The 14,550-nt window shown below is 51.0% G+C and overlaps 2 protein-coding genes across 2 annotated transcripts; one reads left to right on the top strand and one right to left on the bottom strand.

The window, feature by feature from the left end:
* Positions 1 to 669: 669 nt before the first annotated feature.
* Positions 670 to 4,426, bottom strand: SPATA2L (spermatogenesis associated 2 like). Its single transcript, XM_051974750.1, has 3 exons — positions 4,234 to 4,426; positions 3,699 to 4,002; positions 670 to 2,342 (listed from the first exon to the last, which is right to left on the bottom strand). Exons 1-3 carry the CDS (start codon positions 4,332 to 4,334, stop codon positions 1,338 to 1,340), a joined length of 1,410 nt encoding a protein of 469 aa, XP_051830710.1. The 5' UTR covers positions 4,335 to 4,426; the 3' UTR covers positions 670 to 1,337.
* A 931-nt stretch (positions 4,427 to 5,357) lies between these two features.
* On the top strand, positions 5,358 to 14,047 carry LOC127547769 (uncharacterized). The gene is made up of 6 exons (XM_051974755.1): positions 5,358 to 7,094; positions 8,859 to 8,966; positions 10,306 to 10,445; positions 10,559 to 10,655; positions 11,367 to 11,491; positions 12,926 to 14,047. Exons 1-6 carry the CDS (start codon positions 7,010 to 7,012, stop codon positions 13,100 to 13,102), a joined length of 732 nt encoding a protein of 243 aa, XP_051830715.1. The 5' UTR covers positions 5,358 to 7,009; the 3' UTR covers positions 13,103 to 14,047.
* The last annotated feature ends 503 nt before the right edge of the window (positions 14,048 to 14,550 follow it).

Raw genomic sequence — 14,550 nt, 5'->3', positions numbered from 1 at the left:
CCCACACCCTGCTTTTAATGCAAATTTATCAATAAAACAGGATTTTTTTTTTTTAAACACAGTGTCTGGTTGCAGGCCAAATTCACTGGAAGAAACCAAGAAAAACATTTACTCAATCGATGTAATGGGAAAACTGGGTTCGGGGTCAGTGGCCAGGAAGAAGCTATTGCGAGCAGACTGCTGGTGGCCGTGGTAGCCTGGTCTGGCCAGCTGAGTCTCTCGGTAGATGAGCCCTGTTCTCCCCGCCTCGGGAAGGCTCCGGTTAAGCGGCCAGGCCCTCCGGAACACCTTCTGTTTACCCGGTGCACCGTATCTTCACATCCAGCAAAGAGGGAAACTTCTGGTTACTCATACTTTAGGCTTCTGGTCCCAAGGGGGAAATGAGAGGGAGAGGACAAAGATCGTCCACCCACAGTTCTCTCCAAGTCGGCCAAACCTAAGAGGAGCCAAGGGTCTAGAAAGGGAAGTTTAGAAAAAAGGGTGGATCAAATGTGTTGAGCCAGCTTAGGGGAAGACCCAGGTGGGCTGGTCGTTCTGGGTGTTTCACACGGCATGTTTCAAGGGGGAGAGGGGAGATGATGCAGTGTTGGAAGTCCCTGGGCAGCCAGCTCTGGAACAGTCCGGCTGAAGAACTAACCAAGAACAGCAAGGTCCTCGATGAACACCGAATCACCTCACACACTTTAATACAGACAGCCACCCATACAGGACAGGCCCCACTACACCCAGGCCCTTCCTCCCTGAACACAGCCCTGCTGGACAGAAGGGTCTGGGGGTCAGGGATGTGGGTGGTGCAAAGGGGCAGGCCGGCCCCTGCTCATGGAATGCCCACACTGCCACTCTGGGGCCCTCGCTGGCAGAAGGGCTCGCACTAGGTGGTGGTGGGCGGGGGAGCTGCTTTTATAGCCCAACTGGCTTTCTCATCGCCTCACTTACTTTACCTTCCATTTTCAAGACAGGAGTTCCCTCACAGAGAAATTCCAGCTGACACTGTTGTGACACTTGAAGCTTTTTCAAAATGTTTTCCACTACATCATGAGGTTGTTAATCTCCCAGGACTTGCTTCCTCAGTGACAAATGGGGACAGTGAGTGACTTAACAAAGCTCACACAATTAGTTGGGGGCAAAGGGAACTAGATCTCCCAAACTCCAGCCCCCAGGTAACGCTGCCTCTGGCCACTGATTTAGAGGAGGGGCTGAGGGGGTAGGTCAGGGGACCAAGATTACAGACCCTCCTCTGAGGGCTCCTGTCCCCTCCAACCAGGAGAGAAGCCGGTCTCTGGAGAAAGGGGGGACAGCCATGTAATTGGGGGAGTTCACTTTTGGCCCACCTCAACCTAGGGCCTGGCTCTAGGGGGACTCTCATAGAGCAGGGAGTCCAGCTGGGTCCTCTGCAGCCAGAGACGGCGCTGCTTCTCGCTCAGCAGCTCGTGCAGTGTGTGATCCAGGCGGCAGTTATACAGGGCCTGGCAGTGGCTGGCGTGGAGCTGGCAGCACGTATCACAGCAGTAAGCGGGCAGAGTGCCCACTGGCAGGCAACCGTGAAGCTGGTAGCGCTGGGGCTCCCCACCCGCGGCAGAGGGAGAAGCGGGGGCCCCTTCGGCGGCCTCAAGATGCCCGGCGGCCCTGACGTGCCGAGGGGAGCGGCTGGGGCTCTTGCCCCCGGGAACTTCTGTGGTCAGCTCTCTCCGCAGGGCGATGAAGGAGAAGGTGGTTCTCTCTTCCGTGGGTTCTTCAAAAGCCTCATAGGACAGGCTCTCCTCCACTGGCTCCTCCACGCTCGGAGACTCCCAGCTGCTCCCGTTGTCCCGAAGCTCCCGGGCGCTGGAGGCCATCTGGCCGGTGCCCCACAGTTTGGCACTCTGTTCCCAGACCGGGGGTTGATAGGCTAACTCTGGGGAGGGCGACTCTGGCCCAGTGAGGGGCTCACCATACAAAGACCCATCCTCGGGCCCTTCTTCCAGCATGTCACTGTACAGATCGATGCCGGCGGGGTAACTGACCAAAGGCCTCGTGGGCGGCTCTCCGGTTCCAGCCAGCCGCCGCCTCAGCCGGTCCACGCATGTGTCCACGTCCCCACTGGCCCTTCGCTCCTCGATCAGCTCCTCGGCAGACAGGAGGCTGGTCCCCAGCTTGGTCAGGATCTCCCCGAGAATCTCGCACTCCAACCGTAGAGCGAAGCAGCCGAGAGCCACCTGAACGAGCTCATAGCCCGGCGGTGGCGTGGCCACGACCAGGTGGTGTTCGTCCCTCCTCGTGTAGCCCATCTTCTGGAAGCACTTGGTGATGAGGTCCTCCGAGAGCACGCCCTTCAGGAAGTGGACATAGCCCCCCGAAAATGTCTGTAACCAAAAAGAACCACGTTACTGACTTAGGGGTGCTCAGTCTGTCGCCCTTTCTCCCTCTCTGTTAATAACTGGGATTTCTATCGGGTTCCAAAGGATTTCCTCTCAGGACCGCTGTGAAGTTGGGAGTCAAGTATTACTTTCATTTACAGATGGGGAATCAGAGTCAGGCTGCCTTCCCTGGGATTACAGTATTATTCAAACCCCGATCTCAGACTCCAAGTCCTCCGACTGACTTCTATAGGTCAGAGGTTCTAAATCTGGAATCTTAATTAAGGGGTTCTTAAGTAGAATTCATTGGATCCATGATCTTGGATGTACCAAAAAATTAATTTTTATTTTCACTAACCTAATTTAAAGAGCTTTTCCTCCCATTATTTAAAAAGATTGCTCTGGAATTTTTTTTTCTGGAGCAAAGGAGTTAAGTGACTTGCCCAGAGTCACACAGCTAGGAAATGTGGAAATTTTTTTTTTTAAAGATTGCTCTGAAGGGGGTCCCCAGGCTCCACCACGCTGCAAAGGGGTCCATGGCCCACGAAAAGCTGAAGCGCCCCTCTCTAGGCTCAGTGGGCCAGCAGGTGGCGCTGCCGAGTAACCTGGTTTCCGAAGTTGTGCCCGGGTTCCTGGGGAGGCTGGGGTTGCCACAGTAACGGAGTGGAGGTGTTACTCTCCCACGCTGCCCAAGATGACATCACTCGGCTCCCTCCCCAACATTCACAAAGTTGCTGGGGCGATCTTTTTCCAGCTGTTCTAGCTGGCACTCTGATTGACATGACAGTTCCCTGCTCCCTATCGCTTCTGGGCACGGAATACACAGGAGGCAGGAGGGTGAGACGAGGGCAGGTGCAGGCTCTCCACCTGCTCAGGAACCGGCCCACCCCGCGGTCTGCCCTCGTGCTTCGTGACTTCAGGGTGTCACCCATCTGCTCGCAGGATTGAGGAATCATTCGGGTCCAACACGGGGAAACCGAGGCACGGAAAGGGACGTGAACCTGACGCCAAATCCTGCCCACTTTGCGCTCCCCTCCGTACCTACTTAGCCCCGCTCTAACAAGGCTGCCGGTGACCGAGAGGGTCCCCGGGGCAAAGGTGGCTTGGAAGCGCGGGCCCCTTCCTGGGCTCCGGCGGCCAGGCGGAGAAGTTCCGAAGCTTGGACCACCACTGGCCCCAGAAAGGGCAAGCAGGGCCCCCTCCCCTTTCTCCTCCGCCCCCCCCCCCCCCGCCTGTCGTCCTTCTCCCCACTCCCCGCCCCCATCCCCTGGCCGGCACACCGCTCGGGCCCAGCCGCGGAGCTCCCGGCAGATCCTGGCCCTTCGGCCAAGCAGAGCTGGGGACATCCCGGGCCGCTTCTACCTTGATGGTGGTGAACTCCTTCCTCCAGGGAAAGAGGTAGAGGTGGACAGCGGCTAGCTCCAGAAGCTCGAACGCCCGGGCCAGGTTGCGCAGGGCGGGGGCCAGGTCCCCTCGGCCCCACAGCCCATCGGTGAAGAGGGCCAGGGCGTCGTCCTGGAGCAGCCCGTGGAGGTCGAAGTCCTCCACGAGGATCTGCCAGAGCACGGCCCGCAGAGTGGGGTCTGCACAGACGCCCGAGCCGCCCCTCCGCCGCTCCCGCTCCAAGCACAGACGGTAATCCTCCGACAGGGAGCTGGCGCCCATCCTGGGGGTGGGGGAGGTGGGGGGGTTAGGTGCGAAGTCCCCTCCCCCGCCTCCTCCAGGACCCCCTCCCCAGCGCAGCGCCCCCCTCACCCCCAGACGGCCGAGCCAAATCAGAGAAGCGCTCCCCCGGAGAACCGGGCTCAGGCCGCCCCCACACCCGCCCCCAGATGGCAGTCTCGGGGTGAGGATGGGGAAGGGAAGGGGAGGCGGGAAGCCGGGGAGGCGTCTTTACCTGTCCAGGTTCCAGGAGTCTCCTCCAGCGCCCGCCGCACAACCCGGAGCCCAATGGACCAACAGGGCCCTTCCGGCTTCACGGGGGTCTCGCCCCCCCATTGGTCAGACACGAGGGCTGACGCATATGGGGCGGGGTTTGGGGGTTCCGCCCCCCCTTCCCCGCCCAATTTTGAAGTTTAACTCTGTCCTTGCCGGACCGAAGACTACAGAGAAGGGGTTTCTACAGAGAATGGAAGGGTGATGGGCGGAGGGCGCTGGTGAAAAGGGGAGGGGGTCCCCACCTGGGAACAGGAAGCGAAAGAGACAGTGGGGGGACGCTTAAATTCGTCACCTCCTCAGGAGTCAGCAACCTCCAGATTTGGGGTCCGAAAGTCAGGCTAGCGGTGTGACAGCCCCCAAGTCCTGTTTCCTCCTCTGTGGTGTGAGGGTCCTGCCCTCCCGCTCGCAGGCTCACGGCGCTGCTGGGCTCGTGAGTCAGGACTTGGAAGTGCTGTGGTCCCTAACTCAGGTAGGGGGGAGGGGTCACTCGCCTGGCCCCGCAGCGGCCCGAGAGCGCCGGGAGAATCGCGCGCTCTGCCCAAGGCGCCTGGCTCTTTGGGAAGCGAAGTTTCCTCCACCAGGGCGCCCGCGGCACAGATGACTGACACTGAGACCTGAAATCTGGGCTCTCGTCCCAGCCTTGCCCGGCTTTGCCGTGAGCCCTTCCGTGGGCCAGGGCGTGGAGAACACCCCGGATTCTTCCTAGTTCTAACGACCCGAAATCGGTTTCCCTGTGGCAGCGATGGAGCCGGGAGCCGCCCCTCTCCCCCATCTCACTGCCCCCTTCCCGCGATGCCCCCGCACGCACTCAACCTCCCTGGAACGCTAGGTGGCAATACCGGGCCACTGGAGGCCGGAGCTTCCCCGGGGGGCGAAAGCGGCTCTCGGACCCGCCCATCCTGCCAGCGGCCCAGAACCATCCAAGGTCAGAACCGTAGGAGACCGAAAGGCGCAGACTGAGGGAGGTATCTGCCCAAGGTCATATCACAAATCAGGGCATCCAAACCCAAGTCTGCCTTTTCCCAGGATCCCCAACAGGCTCGCAGAGGGCACTGCCAAGGCTCCGTGGAGCAAGGAGATTTAAGCAGGGCTTGGAGGTGGTAGGGGCCGGTAGGAACCTCACCTTTATGATGCTGTTCTACAGTGCGCTCTGGGAAAAAAAGAAAGCCACTGGGACACAGAAAGCCCTGGAGTTTGGAGGTAAAACAATAGGGTTTGATGCCAGACCCCACCGCAGAGCAAAATCCAGGGCAGAAACTGTAGAAAGGTTATTTTTAGGCTTAGTGGGCAGAAAGAGCCCTCCAAATGTGGAGTGAATCCCCTCATTCCCAAAGATACAAAGGCAGCTAAGTTGGTCAGTGGATAGAGCCAAAGGCCAGATCCAGGCCCCGAATTCTATCCCTTTCCCACCGAGCTACCCAAAGGCAGCAAGACCTGAATTCAGAGTCTGCCTTGGGTGTCTGAAGTGGGGGGCTCTGAGCAAGTCATTTAATCCCTTTCTGCCTCAGTTTCCTCAAAGGTAAAGCAGGCATGATAATAAGAGTACCTACCTTCCAGGGTTGATGTGAGGATCAAATGAGAGAATGTTTGTAAAGTGTTTAGCACAGTATCTACTGCTATTATTATTATTAGCAACTAGATGACTCACTGGGCAGAGTGCTCGTCAGTAATTCAAATCCAGTCTCAGACAGAAGCTTTTTGATCCTGGGCCAGTCACTTAACCCTGTTTGCCTCAGTTTTCTTATCTGTCAAATGGGCTGGACAAGAAAATGGCAAATCGCTCCAGTATTTTTGCCAAGAAAACAAGGAGTTGAAGATGGTTGGACGAGAACTATTATTTAATGGATGACCACTTGTTGAAGAAGTTTGGTGAGACAAGTAGGTAGCTCAGTGCATGGAAAAGACCTGAAAGCCAGCAAGAGTTCAAATTCGGTCCCCCTTATTTTTTTAAAGTTTATTTTCAAAATATATTCATGGATAATTTTCAACATTCACCCTAACAAAATTTTTCCCTCCTTTCCCTCATCCCCTCCCCTAAATGGCAAGTAATCTATGTTAAACATATGCAATTCTTCTATACATATTTCCCCAAATATCATGTTGCACAAGAAAAATCAGATCAAAAAGGGAAAAAAATGAGAAAGAAAACAAAATACAAGCAAACAATAATAAAAAGAGTGAAAATGCTGTGTTGTGATCCACACCCAGCGCCCAAATCCTTTCTCTGGGTGCAGATGGCTTTCTTCACAAGACCATTGGAACTGGCCTGAAATTCGGTCCCTTTAAACCTCAGTTTCTTCATTTGTAAAATGGAGACAATAAAAATACCTCCAAGGTGGTTGTGAGAATCAAATGAAATATCACAGAAAGTGCTTTGCAAAGCTTTTCCAAGCATTACATAGATGCCGGCTGTTGTTGGAGAGGGAAATAATTGTTGTGGGGTGGATTGGAACAATTTTCTTGCCCTCTCCGTAAGCTGAGAGTTAGAGCCTATAATTTGCAAACTCCTTTGCAGTTCGTTCCTTGTCCCGGACCGACTGCATAATAGATCTAGGAAATTGGCTGGCGAGATTCGGGGCTTGGCTGGCAGCCCAGGGGGCGGAGCCAATCCCTCCAGAGTGCTGAGGGATTGGCCAGCGACGGCCTCCGAGGGCGAGACGCCAAGGAACCTCCTCCACTTAATATTCGCTCGGGGTCCAGCCTTCGCTTGGTCTGCGGGGCATCCTCCGGGCAGCATGTCCCCTTCTGAGCGCCTGGTCCTCGTGCTGGGAGGAGCTGGGACCGTGGGCTCTGGGATTGTGAAGTCGCTCCTGGAGAAGGGTGAGAGACTTCGGGGGGAGTGGGATGGGTGGGACCATGGCCCCCAGGTGGGTGGGAGCTCGAAGCCACAGGCTAGATACAGGGTGGGAGTGTTAGGAAATCCCAGATTGAGGAAGTCTGGTCCTAGGATTTAGAACTAGAAGGAACTTGAGTCCAAGTTGCCATTTTACAAAAGGGGACACTGAGACCCAAAGAGGTCACACGAGTAGGAAGTAACAAAGTCGAGCTCTGAACCGAGGTCCTTTGACTATAAATGCAAATCCAATGTGCTTTCCACTCCACCTTGCCGGTGTTTTACCTTGGGGATGTAAGTCCAGTCTCGCTCCCCAAGATCCTGGAAGGATACTCTCCCAGCCACCTGGGAAGGAGCTAAACCATATTTTTCATTCCACTCGAGCCCCGGGAATCCGTAGAGGCGGCTGGACAATGAGTCTGATTAAGTGCTGCTTTTTTTTTTTTTTTTTTTAAGCCCTTTCTTTTTTTCCAGTGCACTTCACTTGGGGGGAGAAGGATGTGCAGAGCTGGGATGAGAATTGGCCAGGAGCCTAGTGGGAGAACATCCCGATTGTAGATCCCAGGACCGAAAGAACTGGACCTAGGGTTCCAATCCTTCCAATCCCCATCTCCCACACTCCTTCTCTGGATCACCCTGGGTCAGATTATTTAAATCTGGACATCAGTTAGTCCATAAAATGTAATGGTTATAGTCCTAGAAAATTCAAATAGAAAGAATCCAATTCAGGGATTCTTAACTGGAATCCATGCATACATTTCAAGGGGTCCATGAACTTGGGTGAAAAAAAAAAGTCTTCATTTTCACTAATATTTAAGTGAAATCCAGCAATTTAACAATTATGAATTTTAAAATATTTATCATTTTGCGAATTCCATGGGCTTCCTAAGCCCCAAAAGGGTCCATGGAACAAAAAAAGATGAAGCAACTCTGAATCTTCTAGCTCTCTCCTGTTAGAAATGAGGAAATTGAAGGAACTAGTAGAGCTGATATTTGAACCCTGGTCTCCTCTGACTTTTATGTCTTCCAGCTCTCTGGTTTTATTTGTTTTAAATTTTTTAAAAATTTATTTGTTTTTAATACACATTGCTTTATGAATCACGGTGGGAGAGAAAAATCAAAGCAAAAAGGAAAAACCATGGGAGAGGGGGAAAAAAACAGAAAAAAAGAAGTGAAATGTATTGATTTATATTCAATCTCCATAGTTCTTTTTCTGGCTGCAGATGGCATTTTCTGTCCTAAGTCTATTGGGATTGCTTTGGATCACTGAACCACTGAAAAGAACGCAAGTCTTTCATAGTTGATCATTGCATAAAATTGCTATCATTGTGTACAATGTGTTCCTGGTTCTGCTTGTTTCACTCAGTGTCACTTTGTGTAAATCTTTCCAGGCCTTTCTAAAATCAGCTTGTTCATCAATTTTTATAGAACAATAATATTATTCCATTATCTTCATCTATTAGCTCTCTCATTTTAGAGATGAGAAAATCAAAGCCCAAGTAGGGGAAGCCTTGTCTAAAATTAAAGGAAGTGACAGTTGAGATTTGAACTCTGATCTCCTCTAATTCTACTTTCTCCTGTTACTTGGGTTAGATGGTTTCTGGGGCTCCTTATTCTAAATTTCTGGGACTCATTTGCTTCCGTGTACAGGACCAGCTTTGACAGAGATTCTCCTGGCCACACTTTTAGCCATTGGGATCCCATCCTGTAGATTCCTATTTCTACCTCCTGACCTTCCTCCACCTCCATAGGGTTCCAAGTGGCTGTCATTTCCCGGGATGCTACACGCCTGGAGAAGCTTCGGAACTTCCTACCAGCAGAAGCCCACAATCGCCTGTTCACTGTGGTCGGGGATGTTGGTGAGTCACCAGCTCCGCTCTAGGGTGGGGTGCGACAGGGGTTCTGGGAGTGCCCCTGGCAGTGGGGCTGGGTCTTGGTCTTGCATCAAGAGGCAAATGTGAACTCTTCATGTGTTCTGGGGAAAAATGAACAGGGAGGAGCCGGCAGGAACCAAAGCTGAAGGCTGAGGGGAAAGAAAGGTGAGAACTTGTCCCTGAACTCCCTGAATTAAATCCAGCAACTTCAATCAGAGATTCATACATTAATACTGAAAAGAAGACATGAAATAGTACCCTAAAGCAGGGCTTTTAACTTTTGCTGGATTTTTTAATCAGGCTGGTAAAGCCTGGACCCTTCCTCAAAATAATGTTTTTAAATGCACAAATTAAAACACACAGTTTTATAAAGGAAACAAATTCTATTAAAATACATTTGTCATTTTTTTTCTGCCAAACTGTTGGAGGGATAGAAATTGAAACTGAAACCTAAAAAAAAAAGTAAAATTTAAATGTGAAAAAAGGAAGATTGTTTTAATATTTAATTGGGGAAGAATAAAATATTATTTAAAAATTTTTTTAAAGTTCACAGACTGAAAATTAAGAACTTCTGCTCTGGAGGCAGAGCAGTGGAAAGAGTGTTGGATTTGGTATCAGAAGACTTGAGTTCATTTTCCATTTCTGACATTACCTGCATGGCCATGAGCAGTCACTAAAGAAGGGGATAGATATACTCTGAGACACTAGGAAGTACTGATGATATTATCCTCTGTGTTTTCTACATTGTCTACCTTTGGGACAAAGTCCTGATGATCCCATCTTAGTTACAGCTACATTTATAGCATTTGAAGTTGGGAAGTGCCCAGCAAACAGTAAGTGTTTAATAAATACCTGTTGGCTGACAGAAAGAGAAAAGTCATTCAGTTTGTAAAGAGTATAAAGTACCCAGAAGGGAATCATATCCAGTGGCCAGACCCCTGAGGAGAGGTCCAGAACTCTTTCCATTTGTAGATTGCAGAAATCGAAGCCCGTAGAGTTTAAACATTTGGCCCAAATCGCAAGGATAGTAAGTGTTGGAAATGGGATTTGAATCCTGGTCCTCTGACTGCAGAGGTTAAACACTATGTCACAGCAAGAGGCTGTTCTGGGGCTCCCTGATTTCGGGCAGCTCCTAAGAGCCATCTGGGGCTAGGATGATCCAGGAATGACAAATACTCCTTTCCTTAGGTACCCTGACACTCTCACTCCTAGAGAAATGTGGCTGTCTTCAGAGAACTTTTCAGTAGCTTTCTCCAAGACAGAACAGAGGGAAGGGGGAGCTTCAGTCTTTTACCCACCCCCTTGGCTCCCTTTCCTTCCACAGGCACTGAGGATGGAGCAGAAGCAGCAAAGGTGTCTCTGCTGGAAGGAGGCAGGAAGGTCACTGATGTGGTCTCCTCTTTGGGTTTCAGCTGGTGGCAAGGGGGAGCGCCCCACACTCAGAGCCTGAAGGAGCTACAGTGGGTACGGAGGGGCTGTGGGGCGAGGGAGGAAGAAGGGAAGAGGATAGCAGTGGGGGAGGGCGAGAGGGAAAGGCAAGGAGAACTGTAGCTAAGAAAAAGCTCCCTCCTGCTTAGGTCCTGGAGACCTTGCTCCTGAGTACCTTCACTGCCTGGAAAGCCTTCTTTCCCCTGGTCTGGGAGAACCCGAGGGGCTCATACACCTTTATCACAGGTGAGGCTCTGACCCTGGGACTGAGCAATAAGCACCAACAGGTCGGTGCTATTCTGGGATCCCCTGGGGGTTGGGGGAGCCCTGGCAGAGTAATCCCCTTCTGTCTCACCTCACAGCTGGATGCCCAGCTCCTATCCCACCTTTCCACTCTCTTTGGGGGGGGGGGACAGGAGAACATTTGCACAGCTCCTATCCCACCCTTCCACTCTCTTTGGGGGGGGACAGGAGAACATTTGCCCAGCTCCTATCCCACCCTTCCACTCTCTTTGGGGGGGGGGACAGGAGAACATTTGCACAGCTCCTATCCCACCCTTCCACTCTCTTTGGGAGGGGACAGGAGAACATTTGCCCAGCTCCTATCCCACCCTTCCACTCTCTTTGGGGGGGGGACAGGAGAACATTTGCACAGCTCCTATCCCACCCTTCCACTCTCTTTGGGGGGGGACAGGAGAACATTTGCCCAGCTTCTATCCCATCCTTCCATTCTCTTCTAGGGGGACAGGAGAACATTTGCCCAGCTTCTATCCCACCCTTCCACTCTCTTTGGGGGGGGACAGGAGAACATTTGCCCAGCTCCTATCCCATCCTTCCATTCTCTTCTAGGGGGACAGGAGATCATTTGCCCAGCTCCTATCCCACCCTTCCACTCTCTTCTAGGGGGACAGGAGAACATTTGCCCAGTTTCTATCCCACCTTTCTACTGTCTTCTAGGTGGGGCAGGAGATCATTTGCTCAGGCCGGGCACAGGCTTCCTGACCCTGGGGGCCTCAGGGGCTCTATCCTTCAGCAAGGTGGTGCGTGAGGAATACCCTGATGTACCCTGTAAGCTGAATGAGGTAAGGAGCCTTAGGGGAAATGTCTATGGATGAGGGTGTGTCTCAGGCATCTGAGGTAGAGGGCAGGGAGGAGGAACACTACAAGTCTGACTAACCAAAAAATATCAGTATTCATGTCAGCCCCCCTGGGCTAGCTCTGGAAGAGACAGCAAGATTTTAGGTAAGACACAGCCCCTGCTCCCCTGATTTTGGGGTCTAGAAGAGGGATGCAGCTGGCTGTAATACAAACAATATCTGTGAGCTGTTATGTAAGATGTAAGGAGGAAAGGGTCTTTCCTGACTGAGGGATCAGGGAATACTTCATAGAGAAAGTGGCATTTGGGTTGGATTTTGTAAAATCAGGATGAATTTGCAGAGCTATGAGTGATTTTTGTGCCTGGGGCAATCAGCAGTACATGTGTTATGGAGGCCGTGTGTGTGTGTGTGTGTGTGTGTGTGTGTGTGTAAGAATTCATCCAAGAACACCAGGAAGTACAGATGATATGACAATATTATTGCCTGTGCTCTCCACATTTCCTACCTTGGGGCGAATGGCTCGATGGCTTTATTCTAGTGTATTAATGTTTAGTCACTGTAGTCATGTCAGACTCTCTAATCCCATTTGGGGTTTTCTTGGCAGAGATACTGGCGTGGTTTGCCATTCCCTTCTCCGACTCATTTTCCTGATGAGGAAACTGAGGCAAGCAGGATTAAGTGACCTACATCTCCATTTAGCATTTGAAGAAGGGAAGGTGTAAACATAGAGGATAGCATGGAACGCAGGGCCTGTCCAGAGTAGATATTTAATAGTTGCTTGTTAACTGACAGAATATATTGATATGTTGTCTAGTCTGTATGGAGCAGACACATAAAGAAATAATATTGAATAAGCCTGGAATTGCAGAGGCTTGTAAGATCAGGCAAAAACATTTTGATCTTTATTCAGAAGGCGATAAGATCTTTTAAAACATACGTGACCCATTGCATACACAAGAAAAGTCAGTCTGACAGTCGGTTTGAAGGGAAGGTTGGAAGGGCAAGAATCAAGGTAGGAAGACCTGGCCAGAAGTTCCTGCAGATATTCAGAGAGGACGGTTCTTTCCCATGTGAGTTTAAACCACTAAGTAGTTAATAAAAGCTTAGTGACAGATGCCAGGAACCTACAAAGCTGTCCCTTTCTATGGAAGGGAAGAAGGCTGTGTGTGTGTGTGTGTGTGTGTGTGTGTGTGTGTGTGTGTGTATTGTGAATCTATATCTATATCTATATAGATATAGATATAGATGCAGAAAAGTCGAAAGAGAATAGGGATGGAGGAGGCTGCCTGGAGAGGAGCTTCTTATAGGAGGATATACTTGAGTTGAACCTTAAATGGGCCAACCCCCCATCTTCCATCGACCTCTGTCCTAAATGGGGAAGAGAGCGGCCGACGATGTCTCTTTCTGCCCACCCTCCAGGTGAAGATCAATATGGGGGTTGCACGCCCCGAAGCGCTGGCTCCTGGCTATGTCAGCCACCTGGAGGTGGGCCAGGCCGTGGCCTCCCTGGTGGATAAGCTTGCCGTCTCGCACACTGTGCTGTGTGTAGACTCCCCCACTGATCTTCAGGTCTTGACCTCAGAGGGGAAGCTGTGACCCCTCCCTTCTCCCAGGAAACCTGCACCCCTATCCAGCTGGCCACTGTCAGCACCCCGACCCATTCCTCCTCTCAATGGAGCTTGCAAGGGTTGAAAAAGCTCCTTAGCCTAGGTCATCCCTGTCGTGAACCTCCTGTTTTCTGTATCACTTCCTCATATTACCCAAAGCCCTTCCAGGTGGGGCCCCAGGTGAGACCTGCCCTTAATCCTGGAGGGGGATAAGAAACTGAATGACTCTCACAAGGAGCACAGAACCTTGCTACCCCAGGAAAGGGCAAGAGCTGCCGCAATGGAGGATGTTACCATTCCTGAAGCCCGTTGCACTAGGCTGTGTGGGAGGAAGGCTCCGGTGCTTCAGGCCTGGCTCTCGGTAAGAGAGAATGCACAGTGGAAGAAGCTGACTCTCAAGTCCCCAGCCATTTGGGTCTGGAACTCATGGAGACTCCAGGGAATTTCTGGGAGGGTGGGGATAGGAGGATAGGAAGGAACCTAGAAACAAGCCTGGGGTTTGTTCCCCAACTTACTCCAGACTCACACAATACCAGAGCATTTCCTAAGAAGTAGCATCTGCAGCCATCTGAGTATTAGCTCCTCTCCCTGATTCCTATCCCAAGGAGCCAGAGGTCAGAGATTCAGGGTAAAAGCAACTGAAAAGATGAGAAACACAGAGAATGATTCCTCCACCATCAGCCCCTGGAAAGGCATCCTTATCTAAAACCAAACACCTTCCCATCCCCCATCCCTCCATCCTCCATCCTCTCAATGCCTTCTGTGACCTAGAATACATAACCGGCCTGGTCTGATTCTTGGCTGGGCCATTTCCAGTGACAACTTCTCTGATGTATTTCCCCAGGCTAGGGATAGATACTATCACCAACCTATCTCCTCACCCATTTCTCCCAATCATTTTGTTCTCTTTTAATAAAATTTGTATGGATTCCAAGTTGCTTCTGATCCTTGACTGAGGGTTCTTTGGGGTGGATACTTCTGAATCTTACCTCTGGATAGGGCACAAAAAAGGAAATAAAATAAAACGGACATTTATCAGGCACATAGTATGTACTGGGCACTGTCCTAGGTGCTGAGAATACAAATAAAAAACCGTGAGTCAGTACTCAAGGAGCTTACATTTGGGGGAAAACATACATAAATGAACAGAGAATAAACCTAACTTTGCAGGTACATGGGATAGTTTAACAGAAGGAATAGGAGATCTGCTAATAGTAACCTTACATTAGTGTAATTCTTTTAGTGTCACATGTTAGCTCATTTGATTCTCACAACAAATCACGGTTTTCAAAAATGATGACCTTGAATTTTGCCAAGGTCACAATGGAACTTTCCAATATTTTCCTGTCCCCTGAAATGCTCAAGAATAGAGATGGATAAGCCACGTGTAACCATGGTGATCAGATCCTCTGCACATTTCTTTTTTAGATCTCAATT

This window comes from Antechinus flavipes, chromosome 2 (assembly GCF_016432865.1).
Source record: "Antechinus flavipes isolate AdamAnt ecotype Samford, QLD, Australia chromosome 2, AdamAnt_v2, whole genome shotgun sequence".
In the NCBI taxonomy this organism is placed as follows: Eukaryota; Metazoa; Chordata; class Mammalia; order Dasyuromorphia; family Dasyuridae; genus Antechinus; species Antechinus flavipes.
This window is presented reverse-complemented; position numbering and strand designations above follow the sequence as displayed.

Excerpts from the sequence above, each read along its gene's own strand:
- LOC127547769 (XM_051974755.1), top strand. The coding sequence starts at position 7,010 with ATGTCCCCTTCTGAGCGCCTGGTCCTCGTGCTGGGAGGAGCTGGGACC. Across the intron at positions 8,967-10,305 it reads CACTGTGGTCGGGGATGTTG|GCACTGAGGATGGAGCAGAA; the intron begins GTGAGTCACCAG and ends TTCCTTCCACAG. Across the intron at positions 10,656-11,366 it reads CTCATACACCTTTATCACAG|GTGGGGCAGGAGATCATTTG; the intron begins GTGAGGCTCTGA and ends ACTGTCTTCTAG.
- SPATA2L (XM_051974750.1), bottom strand. The coding sequence starts at position 4,334 with ATGGGGGGGCGAGACCCCCGTGAAGCCGGAAGGGCCCTGTTGGTCCAT. Across the intron at positions 4,003-4,233 it reads GACTCCTGGAACCTGGACAG|GATGGGCGCCAGCTCCCTGT; the intron begins GTAAAGACGCCT and ends CCCCACCCCCAG. Across the intron at positions 2,343-3,698 it reads AGGAGTTCACCACCATCAAG|ACATTTTCGGGGGGCTATGT; the intron begins GTAGAAGCGGCC and ends TTTTGGTTACAG.